Source organism: Protopterus annectens, chromosome 14.part0 (assembly GCF_019279795.1).
Source record: "Protopterus annectens isolate FY-2018-M chromosome 14.part0, PAN1.0, whole genome shotgun sequence".
NCBI lineage: Eukaryota > Metazoa > Chordata > Ceratodontiformes > Protopteridae > Protopterus > Protopterus annectens.
The window spans coordinates 346462256-346489699 of record NC_056748.1 but is presented as its reverse complement, the minus strand read 5'-3'; the positions used below and the strand labels follow the sequence as shown (position 1 = coordinate 346489699).

Below are 27444 nucleotides of genomic sequence, written 5' to 3'. Positions count from 1 at the left end.
GTTGGTCAGACTTTTGTATTTCCTCCTTAGCTTGTTCTGTATCAAAAATGACATTGATCCTCAAAAGATTGAGAATGGTTTTGATAGATTTGAGAAAGTATTCTTCTGCAACATTTATTTTTTAGAATTATCAATTGTCAAGCTCATATTTTAATGTTTATGTTTGCCTCTTTTGAGAACACAAGGAATATTATAGCATTTGTTTCTTCTTTAGAGGAAAGAAAACAAATCTTCTTGTAGGCTAATTGCTTCTGTGTCTCAAGTGACTTTTAAAATGTGCTTGTGATTCTGATGATACCACTCCCAGGGTTGCTGCCAGTGGAACTGTTAGGAGTAGGTTTGTTTGATTTTGTACTCAAAACCTTTCTGAAGATGTCAAAACTGTAATTTTGAATTCTACCATAAGCAAGGACTGCAGAGGTTCTTAAAGTATGATGAGAGAGGCAAGCTGATTCAGCAAATCTCTCCAATTTTTTGACCTTCCTTCTGCCCATTTGTTAAGGAGGGTTAATGCTTCCTCTACAGTCTTTTGAAAAGCAAAATAGACCAACACAGCAAGCTACTGGAAAGCAAATGTTTAAAAAGGGATGGCAGTTATGTTTTCAAAAGAAAGGTGGATGCTCTAGAGAAAAGGACCATCAAATAAGTCTGAATGACCATCTGTAAGACCCCCTTCCCCCTTGCCAGTCTTGCAAACATTTAATCCTTCCAGAAAGTCTGAACCTCCATTTCTCTGTTTGGCAACAGATGGGTTCTGAAAGCAATTCATCGGGGTTACATATGGCAGTGGGAGCCTCTCCCTCCTTTTCAAGGAATGACCACTCATCCAACAGACCAAACTCCTCTTTTTCCTCCTGTCATTTCAGCACCTGCTGTCCCAGGAGGTGAAAGAAGTGGTCCCTCTTCATCGGCTAGTAGAAGGGTTCTATTCAAGAATGGTTCTGGTTCTCATTTCTGGGTCTTTCCTTTGTAAACTTGATTGTGATAGTGCCCAAGTTTGGAATGCTATCCCTTAACAATACCTAAACATAAAAGAGATGTTGACTGTTAGAAATGTACTCAACTCTCTCAATCATATGTGGTCTGCATGACCACTGCAAGTGATTACAGATAACACCACAGTGATGTGATAAATAAACAAGCAGAGGGGTTTCAGATCTTACCCTTTGTACAGATTAGTCGTGGTAGCCTTCAATATAGCTGTTCAGCACAGTCTCATTCTACAGGAGTCTTACATTCTGTTAGAGCAAAACATTGTGGTAGACAAGCTGAGCAGGACTAAAACAGACTCTCGTGAATGGAACATGAATCGGAAGTCTTCTGGGATTTGATCAAGCTGTGGGGAAGACCTCATATAGATGTTTTTGCCTCCATTCACAACAAACAACTAGCAACATTCTGGTCTAAGACTTCTTGCAAGTAGGCTTGGAAAATAGATGCATTCTCAGTTCCTTAATTGTGAATGTTCTCGTATGCCTTTCCACTGATATCCAGGGTCATTCTGAAGATTCAAAAGGACTCCTCAAAGTTTATAGTAGTGACTCTCTTCTGCTCCATGCAAATGTGAATGTTCATCGTGTTTCACTGTTGCAGTCATTACTCTTGGGTTATCCTGCTGGCAGGCTACCCGCAGTCGGCCTGAATTCCAAAGTCTAGGTCCGGCATCGGTTGCTGTCACCCCTTCCCTGACGTCAGTGCGCCTGGGTTATATAAGATGCAGCCGACACCATTTTCTTCATTCTTTCATGCCGCGCGGTGCCCGAAGTAAAAGCAGTTCGCAAGTGCCGGTCAGCCGACTCCTGAGATTTTCACAGATGAATTTCCGATCCGAAGTCTTCATTAAAGCTAAGTACCCTGTTGGGGAAAGTTTTTTCTTGCTCCAGACCGATGTCAGAAAAAGTTAACAATTGCATTTCTTGTGGGAAGCAAATACCTCATAAGGATTTTCATTCTTACTGTATTCCTTACCTAGGCCCTGATCACAACGTTGCTAGCTGTCGGTTTTGTGCTAGATTTAACCAACGCACTATTAAGCGTTGGTTCGATTTTGCTTTTCATTACTTTGGCCGAAGATTCAATTATATAATGCCGTCAGAACAGCCGATGACCGGAGTTTCTAAAAAAACACAAGGAAAAAGAAAAGGACAGGCATCCGAGATTCAAAACCGATGACGAGGCTTCCGCTAAGCCATTCGCCAGTTCGCCGGTTCTCAGTGAGGCACTTTCGCAGCCCCTGACGTCCGCTACCTCAGAGCCACAGGCCACTGATGACTCCCACATGGAGCCAGCTAGGCCTCTGGATACTCAAGGTATTGGACACTTGGAAACCATTCCCTCAGATGGGTCCGGAGCCGCTGAGCAGGCATCGGCTTCTGAGGGTGTTTTCAGACCTACACAGTTATATGTAAAGACTACTTCAGCTTCTAAAGCAAAGACTAAAGCAGCTTTAAAGACAAAGAAACAAGTACAGCATTCTCCAGGACAGACTTCCATGCCTAAAAGCAGATGCTTAAAATGGCCAAAGACTTAATTACCTTGATCAGGGGCTCCCATCCCCCTCCTAACAAGAGGCCTAGGCAAGAAACTGATTATGACTCTTCAGATCAGGTTTCCATTTCCTCTGACTCCTCTTCTGTACAGGAATACTCCCTTTCTCCCTATGAGGATTCTGATGCTGAAGAATCTATCCCTTCAGCCTCTCCTCCTGAGGATTATTCTTTTGGGGAAACCCTGCATACCATGAAGGGAGCACTTCCACTGGGAGAGCCAAGATTACTCAGAATCAAAGAAAAGGCTTAGACATTTTCTTTTACTACCTCAGCACAGGCCCCTTGCTATTCCCCCTGTGTTAGACATTGTAGATGATGTATTTTCAGAGTCCGGCCTTACTCCTGACTCTGTACCTCCAGCCCCTGTTAAACCAGACAGATACTACAGGGTTCCAGATTCACATAAATTTCTTTAAAAACCCTGCTGCTGACCCAGAAACTTATTTCTCAGGGTCCCAAGGGGGTCAAGGCTGCTACTGCAAAAAACCCTATCCCTTCAGACAGGGATTCAAGGGCACTAGACAGATGGGGGAAAAAAGTTTACACTTCTGCTACTTTGGCTGTGAATTTAAAAATTGTCAATTTCATATGATTAAATATCAGCAGTACTTAATGTCACTGCTAAAACAGAAAATGTTGGCAAATTCTGACTGTGCAGAAAATAAGGAAATGCAGGATTTATTGCATGCAACTGAACAAGTGGGAAAGCATACATTGCAATGTGGTTTTGATTCTCTGGAGGCCTCTTGCAGGGCCGCAGTTATGGGTTCTGTTATTAGGAGGCATGCTTGGTTAAAGGAACAGAATCTGCCTGATCATGTTAAAGCAAAATTATTAGATGCTCCATTACAGCATGATACCTTATTTGGTCTTAAAGCAGAGGAGGTTTTGAAGAAAATGGAGGACAAAGCGAATTCTATGCAAACAGTAAAGGATTTCTTACAGGTACAGCCACCAAGATTTAGTAGGAACTGGCTTACAAAAAATTGGTCCTTTCCAATGTCAGACAGGCCACAAAGAGGCAGATACAGATGCCCCAGAGGCAGATCCCAGCCCCAGGGCTCATACAGGCCCAAACAGTGGGGCGCTTCTACCTCCAAAAGCGGAGAAGACAAGTCACAGCCATACAGGAAACAGTCCCAGTGACTTGCCTCTGCCAACACCAAGCGCTTATCTTTTGGCAGCCCCCTTAGGGGGGAAAACTAGCACTTTTTTCTCAAAATTGGCATATGATCACCCAGGACAAATGGGTCTTGAATACAGTGTCCCAGGGCTACAGGTTCCACTTTCACACCCTGCCAAAGGTAAAAGGTATGCCAGACCTGCCACACAATCAGTGGGCAGAGGCACAAAAACAAGTTTCGTCCCTCATGGACATGAGGGCCATTCAGCAAGTACCACAGCAAGAGCAGGGACAAGGATTTTACTCAAGACTTTTCTTGGTACCCAGAAAGGACAAAGCCTGGAGACCAATACTGGACCTGTCTATTCTAAACACATTTCTGGACATTCCAAAATTCAGAATGTTAACTCTACAGCAACTTCTGCCCATGCTGGGCAAGAAGGCTTGGTTTGTAACGTTAGACCTGAAAGAGGCATACCTGCATATCCCAATCAGACAATCTTGCAGAAGATACCTCAGATTCATAGCTGGCTCAGTGCACTATCAATTCTCTACACTGCCCTTTGGCTTATCTACTGTGCCCAGGGTCTTCACAAAATGCCTGGCACCAGTGATTGCATTTTGCAGACAGAGGAATTCAAATATATCCTTACTTAGACGACTGCCTTTTACAAGCAGAGAACAAGGACATTCTACTACAGTATCTGGCGTTCGTAAAAAGATTGTTAATTTGCCTAGGGTACACAGTAAATGAAAAGAAATCAAAACTAGTACCCTCTCAAGAGATAATATTCCTGGGTGCAAGCTTAAATACAACTGCCCAGATGGCTTATCTCACACCAGACAAACAAAGGCAACTGACTACTTGCTTCAAAAGGTTGGCAACAAAGACCCAGTTATCTGCAAGAAAAATTCTGCAGGCTTTGGGCTTCATGGCATCCTGCATTCTGCTAATTCCATATGCCAGACTGCATATGAGGAAACTTCAATGGTACCTAAAAAGTGTTTGGACTCAACATTGCCAAAACCTGGAAACATTAATTATTATCATTCCTTGCCTGCAACAGGAGTTTCGATGGTGGGCACAGGCCTGTCACCTCAACAAGGGACAGCCTTTCACTCTACCCACAGCCAGGTAGTCAATAACAACGGATACATCAGATTATGCCTGGGGGGCCCACATGGCAGGAAAATGTATTCAGGGCACATGGCCCACAAGCCAAATACATCTACACATCAGTCAAAATGATGCTAGCTGTTCAGAATGCCCTGACAGCTTTCAAGGATCTACTTCATCCAGGACAACTACTGATAAGGACGGACAATACTACAGTCATGTGGTACATAAACAAACAGGGAGGCACACATTCATACCCCCTCTGCAGACAAGCCATGACTTTGTGGAACACAGCATTGACTTATCAAGTACACCTGCAAGCACAATTCCTGCCAGGAAAGAAAAATACTCTGGCAGATGAACTAAGCAGAAACCTCACGGATCCCCACGAGTGGAAACTGGATCCACAAGTCCTCAGCATGATAACAAAGGAATGGGGATGCCCAGACATAGATCTGTTTGCCTCCCCTCACAACAGCCAACTACGGAGATTCTGTACAAGGACTTATCATAAGCAAGCATGGAAGGTGGATGCTCTATCATTCAGCTGGAAAAGCCTTACAGTATATGCCTTTCCTCCTCTGCCTCTCCTCCCCAAGATACTCCTAAAGGTCAGACAAGAGAGGCCAAAAATGATTCTGATTGCCCCAGACTGGCCACGCCAGCACTGGTACCCAATCCTAAAAAGTTTGTCTCAAGGCCCAGCCTGGACATTGCCTCTAATTCCTCATTTACTGACCCAGCGAAACAATCAGATTCTGCACAGCCAACTCAGGACCCTAAATCTGGCAGCATGGTGGATAATGTAGCCATTCAAAACACACCTCCCTCTAAAGCAGTGATGGATGTTATTTTAGAGGCCAGGAGGCCCAGTACCAGAAAATCTTATGCAGAAAAATGGAAAAGATTTTGTGCTTGGAACCAGGCACAAGGAATTGACACATGTATCTAATATTCCTCAGATTTTACAATACCTAACTGAGATGACAAAGGCCTATCCTTTTCATCAATTAAAATTCATGCCTCTGCCATTTCAGCTCATTACAATACGGAACCACCTATTTTTTTTCATCCATTGCTAAGGCAGTACCTCAGAGGGGCCAAAAACATAAGACCTCCTAGGAGAGCCCCAATACCTGCATGACCTTATTATGTCTTGGAAAAACTCACACTGCCGCCTTTTGAGCCAGCCAATACAGCTGAAATAAAGTTCTTATCTTGGAAAACAGCTCTGCTCCTAGCAATAACCTCTGCAAGACGAGTCTCAGAGTTACAGGCACTCATGGTTGTGAAACCTTTCATCATTTTCCATCCAGACAGGATATCTCTAAGGATGAACCCAACATTTATGAGTAAGGTAGTGTCCAGTGTGGCCCTTAACCAAACCATCCATTTGCCTACCTTCTATCCAAACCCACAGAATAAGGGTGAAAGACTCCTGCATTCTTTGGACATACAAAGACAACTATGCTTCTACTTGGACAGAACTAAAGCTTTCAGAAAGACTGAGCAACTCTTAGTGGCATATGCTGCAGGATCTCAAGGAAAGCCTATCTCAAAACAGACTATTTCAAAATGGATAGGCCACTGCATTCGTTCCTGCTACTCACAACATGGCAAATCAGTGCCCAAGGGCATTAGGCCTCATTCAACCAGGGCAGCAGTCACTTCAGCAGCCTTTCTCAGAGGAGTTCCAACCAAAGACATTTTAGAGGCTGCAACTTGGAGTTCAGTGCACACTTTTTCCAAGCACTACCATTTACCTCTCTATTCTAAATCCAGAGCAGGCTTTGCCACTGCAGCTCTGCAGGGCCTTATAGCCTCTCCTAATCCTATTTAGGCCCAGCCACCCAACCTCAGCTTTGGGATTCAACCCAAGAGTAATGACTGCAACAGTGAAACACGGTGAACATAGTACAGTTGTGTACCTGCCATAAATGTAGATGTTCGAGTGTATTCACTGTTGCAGTCCAGGTTACCCACCCACCATCCCCCTTTTCCTGGCTGGGACTTATCTATACTTCTCTATCCTATACAACCTGTGTGGTGTATTTGCGTGTAGATGAAGAAAATGTGTATTTTGCTGCATGCATAATTATTGGTCAAATTGATAGCCTACCATTTTGGGGGCACCTGACATCTGGGGCAAGAAAAACTGAAGAAAATGGCGTCGGCTGCATCTTTTATACCCCTGGCACACCGACGTCAGGGAAGGGGAGACAGCAACTGACGCCAGACCTAGACTTTGGAATTCAGGCCGATTGCAGGTAGCCTGCCAGCAAGATAACCCAAGAGTAATGACTGCAACAGTGAATACACTCAAACATCTACATTTATGGTAGGTACACAACTGTACTTTCTCTCTTCTTTTGGAAATGGCCAAGGGCAATTATGATGAGCCTCTTCACAGACTGGACCTAGTCACACAAGACATGGGTTGTTTGATGCATCCTAACTTAAAGCAACTTCAGCTAACTGCATAGATAATAGAGTTTTTAACACCTTTTAGGCATGTGTTTTCTGAGGACGTGCAGCTGGTATTAAATGAGGCAAAGAAAAGATTTTCTAGTTGGTGCCATACTAAGAACCAAGACTCTTTTGAGACTAGTATTTCTCTGGTTTTGCAATATTTGTGTGAGCTATTATCCTCTGGCCTTACTCATCTGTTAGGGTTCATTTATTGACCATTTCAGCATGTCTGCTCATGGATCCCCTTCTTTCAATGAATTTCCATGTCTAGATGTTTTTGAAAGAGGTTCTGCATACCCAAATACCCATTCACTTAGAAAACAGGTGGCTTCTCATCAGAAACCATATCCTCAGGTTGATTAGAGGTCCTTAAGATGGAAAACAGTTTGCTGTGACTTCTGCAGGAAGAGTGTCTGTGTTACAGGCTCTCATGCTGGGTCAGCCTTATCTAATTTTTCACAAAGATGTCTCTTTGAATAGTAATATTTAATTTATGCCTAAAGTGTTAACAGAGTTTACTTCAAGCCAAGCTATCCATCTCCATGACTTCTTTCCAGTATCTAAAAATGAGCAGTTTGGGTCCAGATCAGGATGCAGCACAACTGACCTGATTTTTTCAGTGAGACGTATAGTTGAGAAAAAGCTGTGGAGATGGAGAGAGTTCAACTGGGTATTCTTATACTTGGAGAAAGCGTATGACAAGGTCTGGAGAAAGCTGATTTGTGCAGTTGTGTAATGGTTTGAAGTCCCGAACGTATTAGTAGCATTAGTACAGGTTATGTATGGGGACTCAATGACACAATAGTAGGAATAATGTTCAGACGCATAAAGGGATCAGAGTGTGAGCATGTGTGCTTCAGGGCTCAACTCTGAGCCCATGTATGGGAACCCATTAACACAATAGTACGATAATGTTCAGATACATAAAGGGATCAGAGTGGGAGTATGTGTGCTTCAGGGCTCAGCTCTGAGCCTCCTGCTGTTTGTACTGGTAATGGACTTCTTGGTCGCAGGGAACAGATCAATACACCTGCAGTATACAGATGATGTGGCATTAGAAGTAGACTTCAGAAAATGTTGGGGTAATGAAATGCAAAGCAGAAGACACATGGGATGAAATGAAACTGAGTACAGATGACATTTGTCATGGCAGCAAATGGAGGAAATCAGATGAAGCTTAAACTTGAGGTAGAAAGGAAAGTAGGAGAACAGGTTAACAGCTTCAAGTATTTGGGAGAAGTTGAAGAGAAGAGTAATCTGAATTAGGAGGTCAACACTAAAATAAGGGGCCTGCAACCAACTAGCAGAGTGTGTGAGGGGTAGTATGTGACAGAAGTATGCCAAAGAAGCTGAAAAGTAAAGATGGTAGAGAACCTAGGCAGTGAAGGCAGAGCAGTTGAGAAAGTTACAGGTGATGGAGGTGAAGTGCCTGAAACAGGTTTTAGGATGTACAGTGTGGGACTGACAGATATCACAAGATCAGAGCAGAAGCCAAAGTAACTCTAATTGCAGAGTAAGTCAAATAAAATAAGTTATGGTGGTTTGGGCTCATGTGCAGGAAAGCAGAAGATTATCTGAAGAAGATATGGGAGAAACTCGAAGTCAAGATGAAAAAGAGTGGTTCAACAAAGAGCGATGGATTGTGGAGAGAAGATCCATGACCGTCAGACATGACCACCGAAGAAGGTTGGAGAGTGGCACTGAATCAACAAAGATGGTGACACCTGACACAGCACCTGGACCCCATGTAGAAAATGGGAAAAAGTGGGTTGATGACCATGATTCTAGAAGATACCAGCTTTGCATGTCATCTAGTAGCCAGCCATGGGAAGTAAGTTATGGGAGGATGCTTTAATCCTCTGGGAGTCTGCCCTAAGCTAAATTCTGTGTATCAGTACTGGGGGAGACTAGCTTAAGACCAGATTGTGTGTGTGTGTGTGTGTGGGGGGGGGGGATGCATATCCCTAGAGGTCAGTTTGGATGTCTTGCCTTCTGTAGCAGAAATGCTAGCTTACTGCAACAGTAGTCCTACTTGAACTTATGTTGCTATGGTAACTAACATGAGTCCTTAAATTTTATTGTACCAGAGAACTGCCCATTCCATGATTGTAGTCCCCAGGCATAGTTAATAGGAGGAAGGGTAAAGCTCTGGAAGACTGGCAATAAACCCTTCAGCTCTGTGCTTTACTTATAGTTGTAGTTAGATGCAATTGTTTAAGTACATGTTCAGGTAAAACCTCTTTGTAATGACAGCAACATACTAATGTATATATTTTGCTAATGCTTAGTTGGAAAGATAATTAGATACATAGTTCTGACGTTTTATTTTATTGTAAATCACTTTACATTGGGCTTTATCTGGCGCAGTCTCATCAGAAAATGGATGGCTGTGATCAGCATGGCTAAAGATTTTTTTAGAAGGAATTTAATGATTAACTTGTGTTTGCTTTTAGTTTCACCCATGCTTTGTAGCTCTGGAAAATTTGTTCTAATATTCAAACAGGACACCATGTTTTTCTGATGAAAAACATCAAGAGTTTTTGCTACAAAGCAGTCAGTTTCAGAGGAAAGAGAAAATAAAATGTGTCATTCATTGCTGAAAGCAAAAGTAGTGGCTTAGTAAAAATTTATATGCCTTTTTGAGACTGACTGAAAAGGGGGAATGTATCACTCAAAAGCAGCTTTTTTCAATTTGGGTGGAAGGTTGTTGCAGTCAGCTGTTGTCTTGTCCCTGTTAAAGTAATCAGGTGGACTTGTAGTGGACAGATCATAGATGGTAGAAGGGAGCAAGCTGTTAATTTCACCTATAGGTGTCTGATTAAATGATTTGACAAGACTGTGAGCTGGTAACGAGCTTTTTCCTAGAATACAAGACTTGATTCCCTCCATCTCTATTTACCTGCCCTTCGACTCTGAGAAAGCCACTTAAGCCCACACATTGCTCTGCAGATGTTGGGAAATTGACCAAGGTTCCTCAGTAGTGTTCTAGACTCAATCCATAGTAACTACTTGTAAGCCTTTATGGTACAAAGGAAGATGGATTGGGAAACTATCAAGGTTATTACTAGCATGTAAGCAAAGCATAGAGTTACCTTTGTCTAGCAGTGTGATCCAGTTGTGTTAGTGATATAATAACGAGCAACAAAGGTTGTTATTGTAGATGAAGAAATGCTACCAGAAGGTCAGCATGTTTGTAAAACTGGATGATACAAGTATATATTATCATGAGCATTCATTTGATTATCAGTATTCATTTTGTGACCTAATTAAACCTGATTTTTTTCAGCTTGATCCAGTGGCATATAGAATTGAGCCTTTGATAGTCCCAGATTTAGAGCTAAAGCCAGTTCTTATTCCTCACCACAAGGGAAGAAAAAGGCTTCATCTCGGTAAGACGTTTGGTTTTAGTTGTATTTGAATGTCTTTATTTTTAGTACTCATTCTTTGATTTTGATGCTTTGTGCACTTCACTGTGTTCCCAAATGTTAAAGTGATTAAGTGTGGAAAAGATAGTTGATGTGACTGTCTTATTTAATTTTTCATTTTCTAATATTTTACTCTAACTTTTTAGTCCGCTACAATTGTTCATACTTTTGTGTTCAGTTTGGACTAAAAGGGTGACATGTTTTAAAGGAGGACATGAACATGCACCTCATTTAAATGAATGATATAAACAATTAAAGCAGTTTTGGTGCCACTCAGAGACGCTCAGTTTACAAACAAAAAAAAAACTTGCTTTAGTATTTCAGTCTTTCTTTGATGAGCCATCATTTGGATATTACTTTTTCACCAGTCAGAATTCAACACTTTGTTTCAATAAAATCCTATGTTAGGGGATGTGTGTGCATTCTCAGCTGATATATGCCATGATGGATTCCTATATTAAGCTCGAAGTCTGACAAGAGTGACCCTTATAAGATCGAGACAGGAATATCGAAAATCTAGAAGTTCTACCAAAAACTACAAACACACCACCACACCTGCTTTTTTGTAGGGTGACAAAACTCTCAGTGTTTGGTGCTGCGCCACCCACACCCCTGCTAATTATGTATACAAACTCCAGGGCTGCACTACAGTGGGGAAAGGAGCAAAACCCCAATCCCCACTGTACCGTGATCCTGCACAATGACTCTTCATGCTGTTCAAGCTTCCAGGTTTTCAGCATTCCCGGCTTGATCTTGTAAGGTTTGCACTTGTGGGACCTAAGGCATGTAATAGTGTCCCATGCCCTGACATAATGCACCAATATAAGTTGCTTGTACAGTTATGCATTTGCATACCTAAATATTATGATAACCTGATGGCTGTGTGGGCACTTGCTGTCAGCTAAGATCAACAGTAATGTTATTCTGTTTCAGGAAAAAAAAGCAATGTTCTGATAGCTGTAGCTAATGGTAGAGATTCAGCCTAGCTTCTTTGCATTGAAGATGAAAAATATTGATTGACATGACAATTCATTCTGCAGAGATGGAGATGGGTACATGTTACTCACAAGAAGTCTGGCAAGGGATTAAATATAGGTTTGAACCTCCAGTTTTATAGCTCTTACCCTGAATGCCTCTGGTTGTAAGGTAACCATTGACTAGTGGGCTTGAGCCCAAACCTGTCCTTGACATCATTTGAGGATGCTAGAGCAAAGAAGGTGCGTGCTTAGCTCCTACCTTAGGGAACCATGCATGCCAAAACTCTTTGTGCCACCCTTTTTGCAGATTGCCTGGAGCAGGTTGATTGCTAGTCTTATCCTGGAAAATGGTCCCTTGAGTGTCCCTCTGTCATAGATTGGGGTTATTCAGGACTTGAAACTTCCTTCTTAGGAGTGGCCACCAAATTAGCAGAACCTAGTTCATGAGGCTCCGTCAGATCATCATCCATTGCTTCATCCACAATGGAACTCTTACATCAGGGTATGGAAGAAATGCAGCTGTTTAATGTCTAGTGGAGTCTGTGGTAAGTGTGCAGTATCATACCACTAGCGAGTACACTCTGAAGACTGCAGTGGCCCTTGTGCAGGTCTTTCTCCACCCCACAATGTATTCGCTCATGCAATAAACTGCTATTACGGACTACAAAAGCTACCAACACAGCTGGTGAATCACTTTTCTCTAACTACATAGCCAAAATGTGGAACACACTAGCTAGCAAAATAGTATCTCAGCTCTCCTTACCCTAGTTTAAACAAATTCTAAGAGCATATCTAGTAAACTCATGGCTGTGCTCCTACTCCAGCCCAGGCTAAATCACCCAAAACTATTGTATCCATTCAGCTCTTCCCCAACCACACTCATCATCTAATAATCTCAGTAACACATCTCTAGTCTCTTCCCTTCTCTTAGCAAACACTAACAATACTAATTTCCTTCTGGTCTTCACCTTTTATTGATTCAGGCTAACATTGTCAACCATATTAAGGATTCAAGTCATAGAAATTGTAACTGATGTATCCATTTAATTGTGTTACTTAACATCCAGTGCTCATTCTTAAAAAACATCTGAATCCTTGGATTTTGATAAGTGGTCAAAAGCTATAGACTTTTACTTTTGTATTACCATTACTGTTTACTGTGTATTATTCATTGTGTTACCCAGCATCTGTGGCTTTATTTTACAAGCCGTCCAATCCTGTCATTTTTTATTATTGTAAAAACCTAAGGTATTTGTAGTCTATAGTTTTACTAGTATTTGTATTCTATGCTTAAGTAATGGGAGCTTTTCTTCCCGGGCCTCTGCTGGAAAAGGACCTGTGTCCAGTTGGACTTTCCCAGTTAACAGATGTAATTAAATTAAAAAAAAATTTGGCTTATGTATCTAATTCTACGTTTATTGAGTGCCAGTCTGTCTTGTGCACACCGTTCCATGAGTGGATAGCTACTGGTAGCAAGGTTTGAGTTTTTTCCCTCACTTCCTGGATCATTTGAGGATCCAGGTTGTCTTGTGGCTACTGCACGAACCAAAAAGAAAAGATAAAACTGAAGACCACAGACGAAGAATCCACTTAAAACACCAGTTTATTGCACCTCTAGCGCTTCGGCAGCCGCCTTCAAGGAGTATAAAACATCACATAACTTACACAGTTTATATACCCTAATAAATCTAACAATTAAACAAGCAGCCTAAACCAATTAATCAATAAACATTAAAAAATACTTAATACTACTTTCTCATCAGATAAGAAGCCTCCAGTTACATTCCACATTCAGACCCTGAGGAAATAAAGTGTTCTATTTCAAAATGAAAATACTGCCTTTATATAACAACTTATTTTTATGCAAATCATCAGACAATACACCCTTCATAATATGTTCTAAGATAGTGGCTTCTAACCCATTTGGATTAGAATTGTGAGCCATCATAAAATATTTAGCATCAGGGCTATCTTCTTTATTATTTATAATTTTCCTGACATGTTCCTGCAGTCTAGTTTTAAACTTCCTTTTACTTTCTCCTATATATACAAGGTTACACGGACATTTCAACGCATAAATAATACCTTCAGTATTACAGCTACATAACAAATTTAAATATTCCACTGAGATATTGCAATATAGGACCATGTAGAGACTAGGAACTTCACCCTGTGGTCATTGCAATGTATGTCATTACAGTGTTCCAAGTTTTAAGTATATAAATGGCCATGTATTTGAGGTTAAAAATATATATAGCTGTAATACTGAAGGTAATTGTTAGATGTATTAGGGTATATAAACTGTGTAAGTTATGTGATGTTTTATACTCCTTGAAGGCAGTTACCGAAGTGCTAGAGGTACAATAAACTGGTGTTTTAAGTGGATTCTGTCTTGAGGCTACTGTCTGTGAGAGAGACTGGTATCATGAGACTGCATCGATCCCTGTCTCCTCTAGATGACCTTAAGTTGATGAACAGTTTAGAGTGACCTCTTGCCTCTAGTCCCTCCCCTTGCAAATGCCCATGGTTTTGAAGGATGGGAGGGAGGATATTGACCTGATGGATACAGGTAAGGATTTCCAAGCCTTAGTAAAATGGTATGAGTACAGACAATGCCCAGCAGATTTGACAGGTTTTCAGACAGACAGCAGATTTGAGATCACTAGATTGTAAAGACTGACTCGGAACATAGTTTTGTAGAATGGTATTTAATGCAGGACAAGCAGGTGGATGCACTGTAATTGTATAGGTGGTAAGAAGGTATGCATATGTTAGTTGATGGTGTAATTCTAACCAATTTAGGCTTTTTAGTGCTTTTCAGTGGTGGATTCTGAATGGGGTATTTGCTTCAAATTTGACAACTTTGCTATAGCATTGTTAAAGTTTTGATTTTTTGTGATGCCTAGAGGTTAGTAAGGATGGGAGCACCATAAAGAAGTGTCAGGACGTGATAAGTAGTGGCAAGTGTAGCTTTAGTTGTGTTGGTGAGAAAGTTTTTTGGCTGTGTAAAGCATCCCTATTTTTTGATGAGTTTTTATTATGAAATGCTGCAGATGCAGATTAAATTTAAGATTACCATCTGCTGTCATCACTTATAGTAGCTTGCTATGAGAAGTGACTTCAGTGGTTGTATCACTGAGACAGAGAAGGGACTTTAAATTTTGTTTTTTCATGAGAGAGGGATTTGGGGAAATAAGTAGTAGCTTGGTTGTTTTTGGGGTAAGCATGAGTTGTGAGTTACAAAGCCATGTTTCAGTAACTCTTAAAGCTTCCTGAGTAATTTTTTGGAGGTGTGCTATGTTGTCAGATGTGCAAATGAGCATGGAGTCATCTGCATACTGTATTAGCAATGCCTTTTGTGTGGATGTGTAGCTAGTGTTGATGAGAATGTTAAAAAGGAGGGGACCAAGGATATTACCTTGTACACCAGTGGTAACTAGGAGGTATGGAAAGAAGGTGGTGGTCCATTTTACTGACTGATATTTATTGGACAGGTAACTTTTGAACCACAGAAGGGTGGTCTGAGATGGACAAGTGAGGACATTTGAAGTAGAAATTTGATATGACAAAATGTGCCAAAGGTTTTAGACAAGTCTAGAAATAAGGAGGAGACTAGTTGGCTGTTATCTCTAGGTTTATTGACAGTATCTATATAGGTTAGATGTGCAGTTAGTGCTATAGGAAGGGCAGAAGTCATGGTGTATGGGGGCTAGGAGTTCTTCCTGCAAGTGGTAGTTCAGCAATTGTTTTTTGAATATATTTTTCAGGTATTTTCGAGAGGGGAGATGGGATTGCCATAGATTTAAAGTTAATAATGTTTGTTGAATTTCCTCCTTTGTGGATTGGGATAATGTGTGACTTTTTCAAGAGTGAGGGAACTTGGGATTCCTGGATTTACCTATTTTTATGGATTGAGACAGAATAGGCAATGATGTTGGCTGTTATTTTAATGCACTTGCTTGGAAAGTTGTCATCTGTAGTAGGGCATGGTTTGAGTAGATGTCCTTCCATATCACTGTTGCAGTATTCTTCTTTGATAGGATTTCCTGCCAAGGATAGCCTAACATCTCGCCAGTATACCAAAGTCTTTAGATTTTATAGACATCTTACATATCTCATATACCCCCCAGTGTAGGACACAGGACGTAAAGGTTACATACGTACACAAATGCTCAGCTTCTTTGCCACCATTCCGAATGACATTATCAAACATTGGTCTGAATGCCTGTCTGCTTTGCTGGTTACCATGCTTTCTTCAGATAACTGCCCCATTGGGTTTCTTCATTTTTTTTTCTCAATATTATTGTTACTTGTGTTCCTGTCATCCAAGAAGGGAAAATGTCAGTGTGGGAGGCAGATTCCCCATAAAGATCGTCATGACCAGTGTCTTTTAGGTCCTTTCCAGAACCATACTCATTGCTCTATCTGTCAATTGTTTGTCGGTAAAACCCTCCATAGTCATTTATCTTCCCTCTCTATATACCTTCAGAACCAAGTCTTCTGTTCTTGGCTCAGGGTGCTACAGCAGAATCCTGAGGGACAGCTGTCTTCCAAGAAGAAGGCCAGAAAGTTTAGGCTTGATCCACTTGCTGTTCCGCCTCTTCCAGATGTCTGTCTAGAAGCTAAGAAGCCCTGTAGACCATTCAGTGCTTGCAATGGATTCCTCTGCCATGACCCTGTTGGAAGCTGGCATGGATCAGAATTCTTGCATATCCTCTGAAGCTTTTCAAACGTGCTCTGGATGTTGAGGGGGAAACACAGCTGATTATTTCCGAGGGGCCTAGGTTAGTTCCTCGAATCTTAGTCTGGGAAGAGGTTCCTACTACACTCATTGAATCCTGCTAAGGGATTGAGCCACTGAGAGTTGTTAGGGCTGACATCCCACTTATGAAAAAGCAAAAAACCAAACATATTAACCCTATTGCTAAAGATCCCCTGTTTGATTAGCAGGATTTTACTCAAGACTTGCTCAATGCCTTGATGGCCTTAAAGCCTCTAATGAGGATCTAGATTCTCGGGAGGAATCCCTTGCACAGTCCTCTCAAATTCCCTCTCCTCTGGACAATGTGTCAGAGGAAAAATACTCTTTGAGCCCAGATTGTCCCTTGGAATAATTATCCTTTGGGATATTATTGCTTGTATGATGGAGTGCTTTATGTGGGATTGCTCCCAGATCTCTGACTTCCAAAAGAGATACCTGTTTCTGCAAATGGAGTCCCCTAAGTCATCTGCAGTTCTCCCTGTTTTGGCAACACTTTTAGACACTTTAGACACCTCTGCTGCCTCTGCAACTCCTGACTCTCAGCCATGACTCCTAAGAAACCTGACAGATTCTACAAGGTGCCAGAGGACTGCAAATTTTTGTTTAAATGTCCTGCTGTTGACCCTTCTGTTGTTTCAGTCTCAACTGATGAGCCTTCTAAACTTAAACATTTGCCTTCTTCTAAGCCCCTTCCTTCTAAGGATAGTAGAGCTATGGAGAGGTTGGGTAGAAAAGTATATACTGCTGTCAATTTGTCAGTTTATTGAATAAGATAAGTGCTTTTGTCCTGAAATCATCAGAACTTCATCAGATAATTAAACATTTGAAGTACATTTTATACTAAAATTTAAAAAGGTCATATCTATTAATTCAATTAGCTTAAATGACACACCCCCTTAAAGAAAAGACACATTAAAAACAGTATTCCTGTCTAGAAATGCAGTGAGAAGTACAATAAAAATCATAAAAATATATGTATATATAAATAAATGCAATCATCCTAAAACTTGTATAAATATATATGATTGTAATTTTGTCTGTATGGTCAAGTATAAATTGTATAAAATATATACATACTATAAATCATCTTCTAAAGCCTTCAATTTTAATAGGGAACTTATTGATCTATGCTCATTCAAACCTGGCCAGCTGGATGCATCAAATCGCAGCTGCCAGTAAAGTTGGCTTTTCTCTAAAAGTAGGGACCAAGCACCACCACAGAGTTCTGTTGTAATGTTGTCAATAATGATGAAGTTAAAAGAATGCCCATCATTTTCCATAATGTGTTTACTGAGTGCATTTGTGTCCTTTTTCAGTGTTATGTCATGTAGATGTTCATAAATTCAGTTATTTAACTTGCGGTCAGTTTTACCTATATAGAAGCAACCACAGCAATTACATAAAGCACAGTAAATAATCCTTTCAGAGGCACAATTGTATCTCTGCTGGATCCTGACTTCAGTGTTGTTAATTTGAAATAAATTCCCTTTCTTTATATATTTACAGTAATTACACATTTCTTCATATAGCCATCATTATTCTTTGAAATAGGTTTCATTTCAAAAATATGTTTAAGGTTTCTACCCTTTTTAAAGACCATAATAGGATTCATACCTATATGTGGTCTAATACTTTTTTCATGGTTCAAAATAGACCAATTCTTTTCTAGAATTTTCTGTAATGCATGACTATCGTTAGTAAATATAATGATAAAAGAGGTCTTGTAATCACTTTTCTCTTCCTGGTTAATGTTAGATACACTGCTAATAGTAACCATGTTGGTATCCAAGTTGGTTAACAGAAGACGATAAAAGCCTCTCTTTGTAAACTACTTCTAGCATAATATCTATAATAAATTTACAAGGATAACCTCTTAGAAACATAAGCTTCAAACTGTCACATTCACATAAAAAAATCTTCCATATTAGAAACCATGTGGGCAGCTCGGACAAATTGCCCATTAACAATGACTTTCTTTTGTTTAAGAGGATGTGTACTGGAGCAATGAAGCAAAGAATTGGAAAATGTTTCCTTTCAATAAACTTTCAAAACAAACTTGTTGTTATGATCGTCCTTAATTAAAAGGACATCTAAAAAAGGAATCTGTTCCAAACCATAATTATGTGTGAATTTTAGAAAGGGTGTAGTGGAATCAATGTATACAATGAGGTCCTTGATAAATTCTAAGGGTCCATCCCATAAAATAAAAATGTCATCCAGGAAACAGGTGTAACATTTAATATAGGCATGAAAAGGAGATGTGAAAAGAAATTTCTTTTCCCACTGTGTGACTACGATGTTGGCATAAAGGCCCCCACATGATGAACCTATTGCCACCCCTTCTTGCTCCAAATAAATTTCACGATTGAATAAAATAACATTTTTTTAAGGACTAGTTCTAGTAGTGGAGTATAAACCTGAATGTTGTTGTGTTCAATGCCTTTATCATATAAAAATTCAGAAAACCAGTCTAATCCAGTATCATGTGGTATGATGGAATACAAATCTTTAATGTCTAATGTCAAAAAAATGTATGAATCTTTGAATGGGATGCTGTTAATAAGTTGCAAAAAACTCCATGAGTCTTTCCATATATGAGGTTCCTTATATACTAGATCTTTAAGCTTAATGTCCAGAAATTTTGCAATGGGGTGAATGATCGAACCTTTAGCATCCACAGTGGGTCTCATGGGTGGTTGTTCAAGGTTTTTATGCAGTTTAGGTAATCCAAACATGACTGACATCCTGAGGTTTGACACCGTTAAATAATTTAAAACATCAGTGGTGCTAGAACCCTCAATAAATAGGTGTTGTAACTCATTTGTATTGTAAGCCCCATTCAATTCATTGAGGGAAGATTTTGTGTAAGCCTTTCCATTAAGCATATATAACATTTTATTAATATAATTCTCATGATTCATGAGAAATATCCCCTACCCATATCTGGTTTCATTATTCTAATAGTGTCCAATACTTTTTTGATGTAATCTAAAACATCATTCACATTTGTATCAGTATACCTTTGTTGGTTGTTCTTACTCAGAAAATTGCAAATATCTAATTTGCATATTTTCTCAAATAATTGAATGATGGGGTGGAGTGAGGGGTTATAGGACTGGACATAGCCAATGGATTAACAAACTGTTCTGAGAAAGAATTCTGGAACAGTACTTTAAAGTTTAATTTACGAGTATATAGCTTTAAATCTATTAATACATTAGAAATATCTGTGTGTTGTGCTGAAACAAAAGTAAATCCTTTTGCAAAAAGGTCATAATGTTTAGTCCCTATTAGAACATATATACTTTGAAATTGCCCACTGAATTAGTAATAATGTGACATGGGGACAATAAATAGTCAGTATGGTCATCTAAAAGACTAGGTGTCAAATCATTTAATTCCTGTTGGTCCAGTTCTGGTTCTCAGGCCCTCTCCCATTCCTGTTGGTTTTCCCTCTCATATTCCAAGGAGTGTTGGGGGGGGGGGTTGTGGGTTCACTTGGTTTTCTTCCCAAAATTGGTCTCAGGCAGCAGTTTTGTTCTTCAACCTCTCCGAGCGCCTCAGAGGGGGAAATTTGCGAGGGTCTAAAAAACTACCCGATGCCTCAGGTGGGAAACCACAATGGGTTTCAGAATCATTGGTGTGATGTAAAGACTTATTGCCCCACACTTGTGATGGAGGAGGTTTGGGGTAAGCCACCCCCTTACCACAGTACGTTTTCTCTCTCGTGAGTTTTTTGACTCCTTTTAACTTCTTCATTATTGACAACATTAGAACAGAACTCCATGGTGGTGCTTGGTCCCTACTTTTAGAGAAAAGCCAACTTTACTGGCAACTGTGACTTGATGCATCCAGCTGGCCAGGTTTGAATGAGCATATATCAATAAGTTCCCTATTAAAATTGAAGGCTTTAGAAAGATGATTTGTAGTATGTATACATTTTATACTTGACTAGACAGACAAAATTCCAATCATATATATTTATACATGTTTTAGGATGATTGTATTTCTTTATATATATATATATATATATATATATATATATATATATATATATATATATATATTTAATGTGTTTTTTCTTTAAGGGTGTGTGTCATTTAAGCTAATTGGATTAATAGATATGACGTTTTTAAATTTTAGTATAAAATGTACTTGAAATGTTTAATTATCTGATGAAGTTCTGATGATTTCAAGATGAAAGCGCTTATCTTATTCAATTAACTTCTTTATTTGGATTTACTGGATTGAGCCGTTTGTGACTGCACTTTGAAAGGGGCATATCCTGCTGTGTGGCTTGGGCTTTTCATGTTTTGGAGAGTTTACTTGTCTCTTTTGACTCCATAATATGCATTTACAATGCTGTTGCTGATGCCTGTACCAGGGCTGCTGCCTTTGGCTCTGTGATGAGGCATTGTTCTTGTCACTGTCTTCAGACCTTGCCTGATGATATTAAAGGCAAAATTTGGAAGCTTCTCTGGATAAGAAAAATCTTTTTGGACAGCAGCTGCTGACCTGTTCAAGTCCCTCCAGGATAAGGATAAGGTCCTGCAAAAACTCAAGCATATTTTTGTCTCCCCTCTACCCACATACTAGAGGTATTACCCTTCTACATCTGCCTTCCATTGTAGGCAGACTCATCAACTTCCCAGAAGTAAGAAAGGGTCCAGGCATATTCCTCCTGCTAAGTCAAATCAGACTTCTACTTCTCAGAAGCCTTCCTTTCAGGACAAGCCTGCTTCTGTTTGACATTTTGCCTTCTCTTCCTTTGGCCAGGTCCCCTTGTCTCTCCCAAACTGGCAAAAGTTCACATCAGATTCTTGGGTGCTGTCTTATTATTCATCAGGGGTATTACATGTAATTATAATATTACACAGGCACATGCAGAATTATTTAGTAAAGGCTTTACATTTGTGCCATCAGTATGGGCTGATATCAACCCTTATCTACATCCAGTTTTAAGTATGTATCAACAAGTCTGTGAAATGGACATTAGACATCAACTAGAAAAACGTCCATCATTGCAGGGGCATAACATGGAAAAAGCTCAATGGGATATGATTAAAGATTTGTGAACATCTAGTAACTTGCGATTTATGTGGTCCGGTAAGGGTGGTGGTTTTAGTGATCATGAAGCAGTATGACTGTGTGCAATCAATATTTTAACATTTTATATGATGACACCTACAACGAGGCCTCTGTAAATTAAATTAATATCATATAAAAACATCGATGTTGAATTATATGATATGCTCATGCAGGTGCAGATTAGTCTCTCTGATTATAAATTTATGAATGTGACACAGCCTAAGATTCCAGCAATTTTTGGAGTGCCAAAAATCCACAAATAAATTCAGAATCCACCACTTGGGCCAGTAGTGGAAGCTGGCACTTCTAAAACTAGTTTTATTGCACTCTAAATAGATTTCAAACTAAAAATGAGGTAATGAATATTGAATACCTCATAAAAGACTCATAGGACTTTTAAAACACATTTAATAATTTAGATAATGTTGAAAAAGATATAACTATTGATGTTCATGACCTATTTAGTTGCATTCTGCACTTACGAGGACTGACATGGTTCACATCATTTACAATAGGTATATTGCATACAGAGCAGGATAAAGTTAATACTTGAAGTCAACTTATGGAAATCCTTTTATACAATAATTTTAGTCACTTTGAGGGACATTACTTTCATCAAAAGAAGGGAATAGCCATGGGCGCAGCCTGTGGGCCACTGTATGCAAATATCATTATGACAGCTTGAGAAAGTAGGTTTGTTTTCAGCATTCAGTATAAATCATGCTGGAGTCTATGTACACATTTTTTAGACTATATATTTATAGTATGGATAGATGAATGTAAAATATCAGAATTCATCATTTATATCAATAATACAACTAATTTTTTTTTAAATTTACACACAGTATAATTATGGATTCAATAGCTAACTTGGCCATAAAATTAACTAAAGATAGTATAAGTTAAGTCTTAACATCTAGTGTATATATATATATATATATATATATATATATATATATATATATATATATATAGGAAGACATCCTATTCAAATTAATTTCTGCAATTTTTTTTCTTTTTTTTACTAGTCACGGATACCATCATAAATGGGCCATTGTAAAAGGCTAGATGGTAAAGGCAGCAAAGATGGTTCCAGACTTTGGAGAGTTTGAAAAAGACTGTAATTTATTACAAACTATGATTTTGAATATTGGCTACCCGCTATCATTAATAAATTCAATAAAACATGAAGTAACAACTAAGAGAAGTCAAGGAATATGTCTCGTTATCGTACAAAAAAGGTTCTGAAGAAATTATAAATAATTGTGTACAATCTCAAAATAATGAACAGAACCCAAAAACAGGGGAATGAACAAGTAATACTGATTGACCAATTAGCAAACAATAGCCCAGCATTTATTGCTAATTATTCCTTTGATAATAAAGCCATTGCCGATATTATGATAAAAAATTGGCAACTTATTAAGAATGACAGAGATTTATTAAGTAAATTAGGAGAATGCCCACAAATGTATGAGAGAGGCACAAGCTTTAAGAACATCTTTGAAAATTTAGTGACAGAAAAAACTGCAAACATAAAAGTACAAGTTGCAAAATGTGGGTCTTGCAAGTAATTCCAACATATTTCTACTGACAATAATTTGAATGTAGGGATGATAAAGATAAAATTATCGGGCAGATATAATTGTAATACACGAGGGGTAGTATATATTGCAGTTTGTAAGCCTTGCAGTGCATGTTATATAGGAAAAACAGAGCAAAAACTGAAGGAGCGCATCTACGATCACATTTATGAAATAAAGAAAAAGTGACTAATGTACTATATAAATATATCATAAATAATAGGGATCATTGTTTTTTAATTTCCATATTAGAGAAAGTAGAACAGAGCCCTAGGGGTGGCCCTTGGATTTTAGAACAACATGAAATGTGGTGGCAGATGTATTTAAATTCTTTGCTGCCATCCGGATTAAATGAGATTATATCTATCAGTAGTGTTTTAAAGATGAGCACTTATAAAAGGTGAAATTAATGTTTTATGTTTTATGCATTAAATGAATGGATATTCAGTATTGTTAAATGCTTTGCAACATTGCTTATATGGTTTTAATGTGATTCAAAGTAGCGAATGGAATGAGTTGGTCTAGTCGTGATGAAGTCTGAATTACATGACGAAAGTGCTTATCCTTTTACAATAAACCAAGTTGTGAACGCTTTTTTTTTTTGATTGGTTAGTAGTAACTGTTTTTAGTAGGCAGCTCTCTCTTTTCACAGAGGTTTTGCAGTCCCTTTTGGATCAGAGAACCATTCAAACTGTTCCATCCACCCAAGTTGGAAAATAATTTTACTCCAGGATGTTTTTGGTTCCTCAGAAGAAGGGGACTTGGAGACCAATTCTTAACCTCTCTCTCCTCAATATTTTTCTCGAGGTCCTTTCTTTCATGATGCTGTCTCTTCAGACTTTTCCTCTTCTTCCCCAGGCCTTTTTGGTCTCTCTAGAACTCAAGGATGCTTATCTTCACATCCATATTCACCTTCTTTTCAGGAAATGTTTATATTTATCTGTTTCGTCCTCTCATTTTTAGTTCTCTGCTTTACCATTTGGCTTTTCTTCTGCCCCAAGGGTATACTTGGCTCCTATCATTGCCTTTTGCAGATTACAAGGCATATAAATATTCCCTTATTTAGATGACCTGCTTATTTGTGCTCCTTTATCCATCAGTCTAAAAGATCTTCACTTTACCACTTTTTTTTTTTTTTTTTTATATATACAAAGTCTGGGGTTCACCATCAATCTTAAGAAGTTGGTGCTTATGCCCTGCCAGGATCATAATTTTCTTTGTTGTAGGATTCAGACTGTTTCCGGGTTGTCCTTTCTTCCTGCTCCAAAGGTTTTGTCTCTGACAATCTTCTTCCAGTCTCTTCCTCCTCTGTCCCTGTCATGCCCAGCAAATTTCTCGGGATTATGGGGTTTATGGCCTCAACCATTCCCATGCTTCCTATTGCCATACTCCATATGAGGAAGCTTCAGTGGTACCTCAAGTTGGTGTGACTTCAACATTGCTACCCCTTGAGTTCCCTGATCTTTTACTTCTTTGTCTCAAACTCGAGCTTCAGTGGTGGATTCAGTAAATTTCTCAGTTTAGGACTGTCATTTTATACTGTGGATCCCACACAAGAGCTGTTCATGGAAGTCTCAGACCTAGGGTGGGGATGTTTCTTGTGACCCTTTGAAAGTTCAGGGTCACTGGCCTCTTAATTAGAAGTCAGATCATGTCAACATGAAATACAGGAGGGCTTTGATTCTGGCTCTACAGTTCTTTTATTCCCTTTTTCTCTCTGGCCCCCTGGAAAATCTTCACAGACAATACCACCATGATGTGGTATCAACAAGCAGGGGGGTAGAGGTCTTCTCACCTTTACAGACTGGTTCTTCAGGCCTGGGATCTGACCGTCAGTTATCAGGTGACTCTTCAGTCAGTTTTCATTCCTTCAGAGCACAATAGACTTCAGACTCTCTGAGCTGGTCCAAAACACAGGCTCACAAATGAATGCTTCACAGGGATGTGTTCCTAGACATTGTCCATTTGTGAGGTATTCCTCAGGTAGATCATTTTGCCTCCCCTCTGAACAGACAACCTCCTCTATTCTGTTCAAGCATACCAAGTCCTCTGACTTGGAAAGTGGACACCCTGTCTTTTCCTTGGAAGGAATGTCTCTGTATGCTTTTTCTCCTCTTCCTCTTCATCTGCTGCCAAGAATATCAAGCAGGGTTTCTTGCCGGTAACTCCATTTTGCCCCAGACAGCAGTACTTCCCCCTTTTTATTTAATGTGGCTTGTGGCGGTCACCACAAGTTACCTCACTGGGTGGATCTTCTCGTACAAGACAAGGGATCTCTCCTCCATCCTCACCTGTCCACTCTTCAAATGATACTGTGGGTGATAGAGTTTTGATCCCTTTTAGACGCCTCTTTTCTGAGGATGCGCTTCTGGCTCTGAAAAAATCATGCATGTCTCAATGGAAGAGTTTCTACTTGGTGCCTCTCTCTTGGCATCTGGATCCACTTTCAGTAGGGGTTCCTCTAGTCTTCTCTTATTTGTGTGAACTTCTCCATGCTGGCTTGGCATATTCTTCAATCAAAGCTCACCTATCAGCTCTTTGTGCTTGTCCTCCCTTGGCCTCTTGGTTTGAGGTCAAGCCATTTCTTAAAGGCGTCTGTAATATCAGGCCCTAGAGAAAGCCTATTCCTCCTCCTTGGCACCTCGGTTTTGTCCTTGAAAAAATGACTTGGGCTCCTTTTGAACCTGCTAGTTCAAATTCCTTGCAACTTTGTACTTGGAAGACTGTTCTGCTGTTAGCTCTTACCTCGGCCAAGAGAGTGTCTGAGCTTCAGGCTGTTATGGCCACTCTTCCTATTTTACTTTTTCCACAGAGACAGGGTGTCTTTTCATACTAATTTTATACCCAAGATTGTTAATGAGTTGTCCCTTAATCAGTCTGTTCAACTTCCTTCCTATTCCACAGTATGCCAGTAAGAAGGTTTTCCACACCTTGGACATGCATAGACAGCTCAGATGTTATTTAGATAAAACAAAAATTATTTGCAAATCTGAGTAACTTTTTTTTTTTTTTTTTTTTTATTTCATCCTAGGACTTTAGGTTTAGCTGTTTCCAAGCAAACCATCTCCTCTTGGATCTCTAAGGCCATTTCCTTTTGTTATTCCTTTCATTGCAAATGTCTTTCTTTATCGTAAAAGCACATTCTACTCGGCAGTTGCTCCTTCTGGTGCCTTTTTCATGGGTTTGGACAAAATTCCAGTCTTGAAGCTGCTACTTGGTCCTCTGTTTATACTTTTACTAAGCATTACAAATTGGATGCTTGTAGAGCCAGGGCAGGTTTTGCCAGGGCTATCCTGCATGGGTTTGCAGAGGGCTCTTCTATGCTTTCCTTCCTCCAGTCTTCTTAGCTCTTGTACTGTTCTCTTCAGTAAAGAATACTGCAACAGTGATATGAAAGGACATAGTGCAGTTGTGTAAAATCTTACCATAACAGTAGATACCTTCTTTTCACTGTTGTATTATTCGGTCCCTCCCTCCTTCCCCCTCTGTTACAACTTTTGCTCTTGTGTTTTGTTACCCTCCTGGTCGAGGGACTTTCGCTTCCTTTCCGTTCTGAACTTTTTTTCTTCTGGAGGTACTTGTTCCATGTTGTCCTTGGGGTCTTTTGTCCCTCGTGGGGTAATTTAATTCTGAGTGTTTGCATCAATACTTCACCTTTATGCCCTATGTCTTACATGAAGAGCATATGTGTAATGTACAGCATCTATAAAATCTAATGTGTTTGGTCTAGTGGCTGAACGTTGGGCTATCTTTAGCAGGAAATCCCTTCAGTGAAGAATACTGCAACAGTGAAGAGAAGGACATCTACTGTTATGGTAAGATTTTGCACATCTGTGCTTTTTATATAAGATGTGGGCACAAGTTTGAAGGTGAAAGTGGATGTGGTTTGATGTGGCTGTTGGGCAGGGTTGGGATTAGATGTTGGGGATTATTGGTTAGAGATGATATTCTATCAATGAAATAACAGTTGAATTGTATTGCAGTGGTGAGTTATTGTGGGAGAGGTTACGGTTGAATTTTTGGCCAGGATGCAAGATTTCTTTAATGGCTGTCAAGAATTTTTTAGAGTTGTGTTTACTATTATTCCGAAAATTATTATAGTATATTTTTGTCTTCATTTATTTGCTTTTTACTACAGTTGAGAAGCATTCTGAAGTTCTTAGGATGTTGTGTTTTATATATTTTACGTTCCTTCCATGCTTTTTCTTTATCCTGCATTAGCATTTTACTCTTTTTGGATAGCCATATTGCATTATTTGTTTTTAGTTTCCACCTCTTAGGAGGTGCACAGCTATTTAGGATATTCGGGAAAGTGTATCAAATTCATTTCAGCATCGTCTGCGGGGGAGGT

The 27444-nt window shown here is 39.5% G+C and overlaps 1 protein-coding gene across 1 annotated transcript in view; it reads left to right on the top strand.

Moving 5' to 3' along the window:
* The window catches only part of LOC122788980 (SEC23 interacting protein), a 1679302-nt gene that overhangs the window by 1168250 nt on the left and 483608 nt on the right, over nt 1–27444 (top strand). The window contains exon 15 of the mRNA XM_044056073.1: nt 10545–10647. Within this exon, the coding sequence (XP_043912008.1) occupies nt 10545–10647 (103 nt within the window). The remainder of the gene's footprint in view (nt 1–10544; nt 10648–27444) is intronic.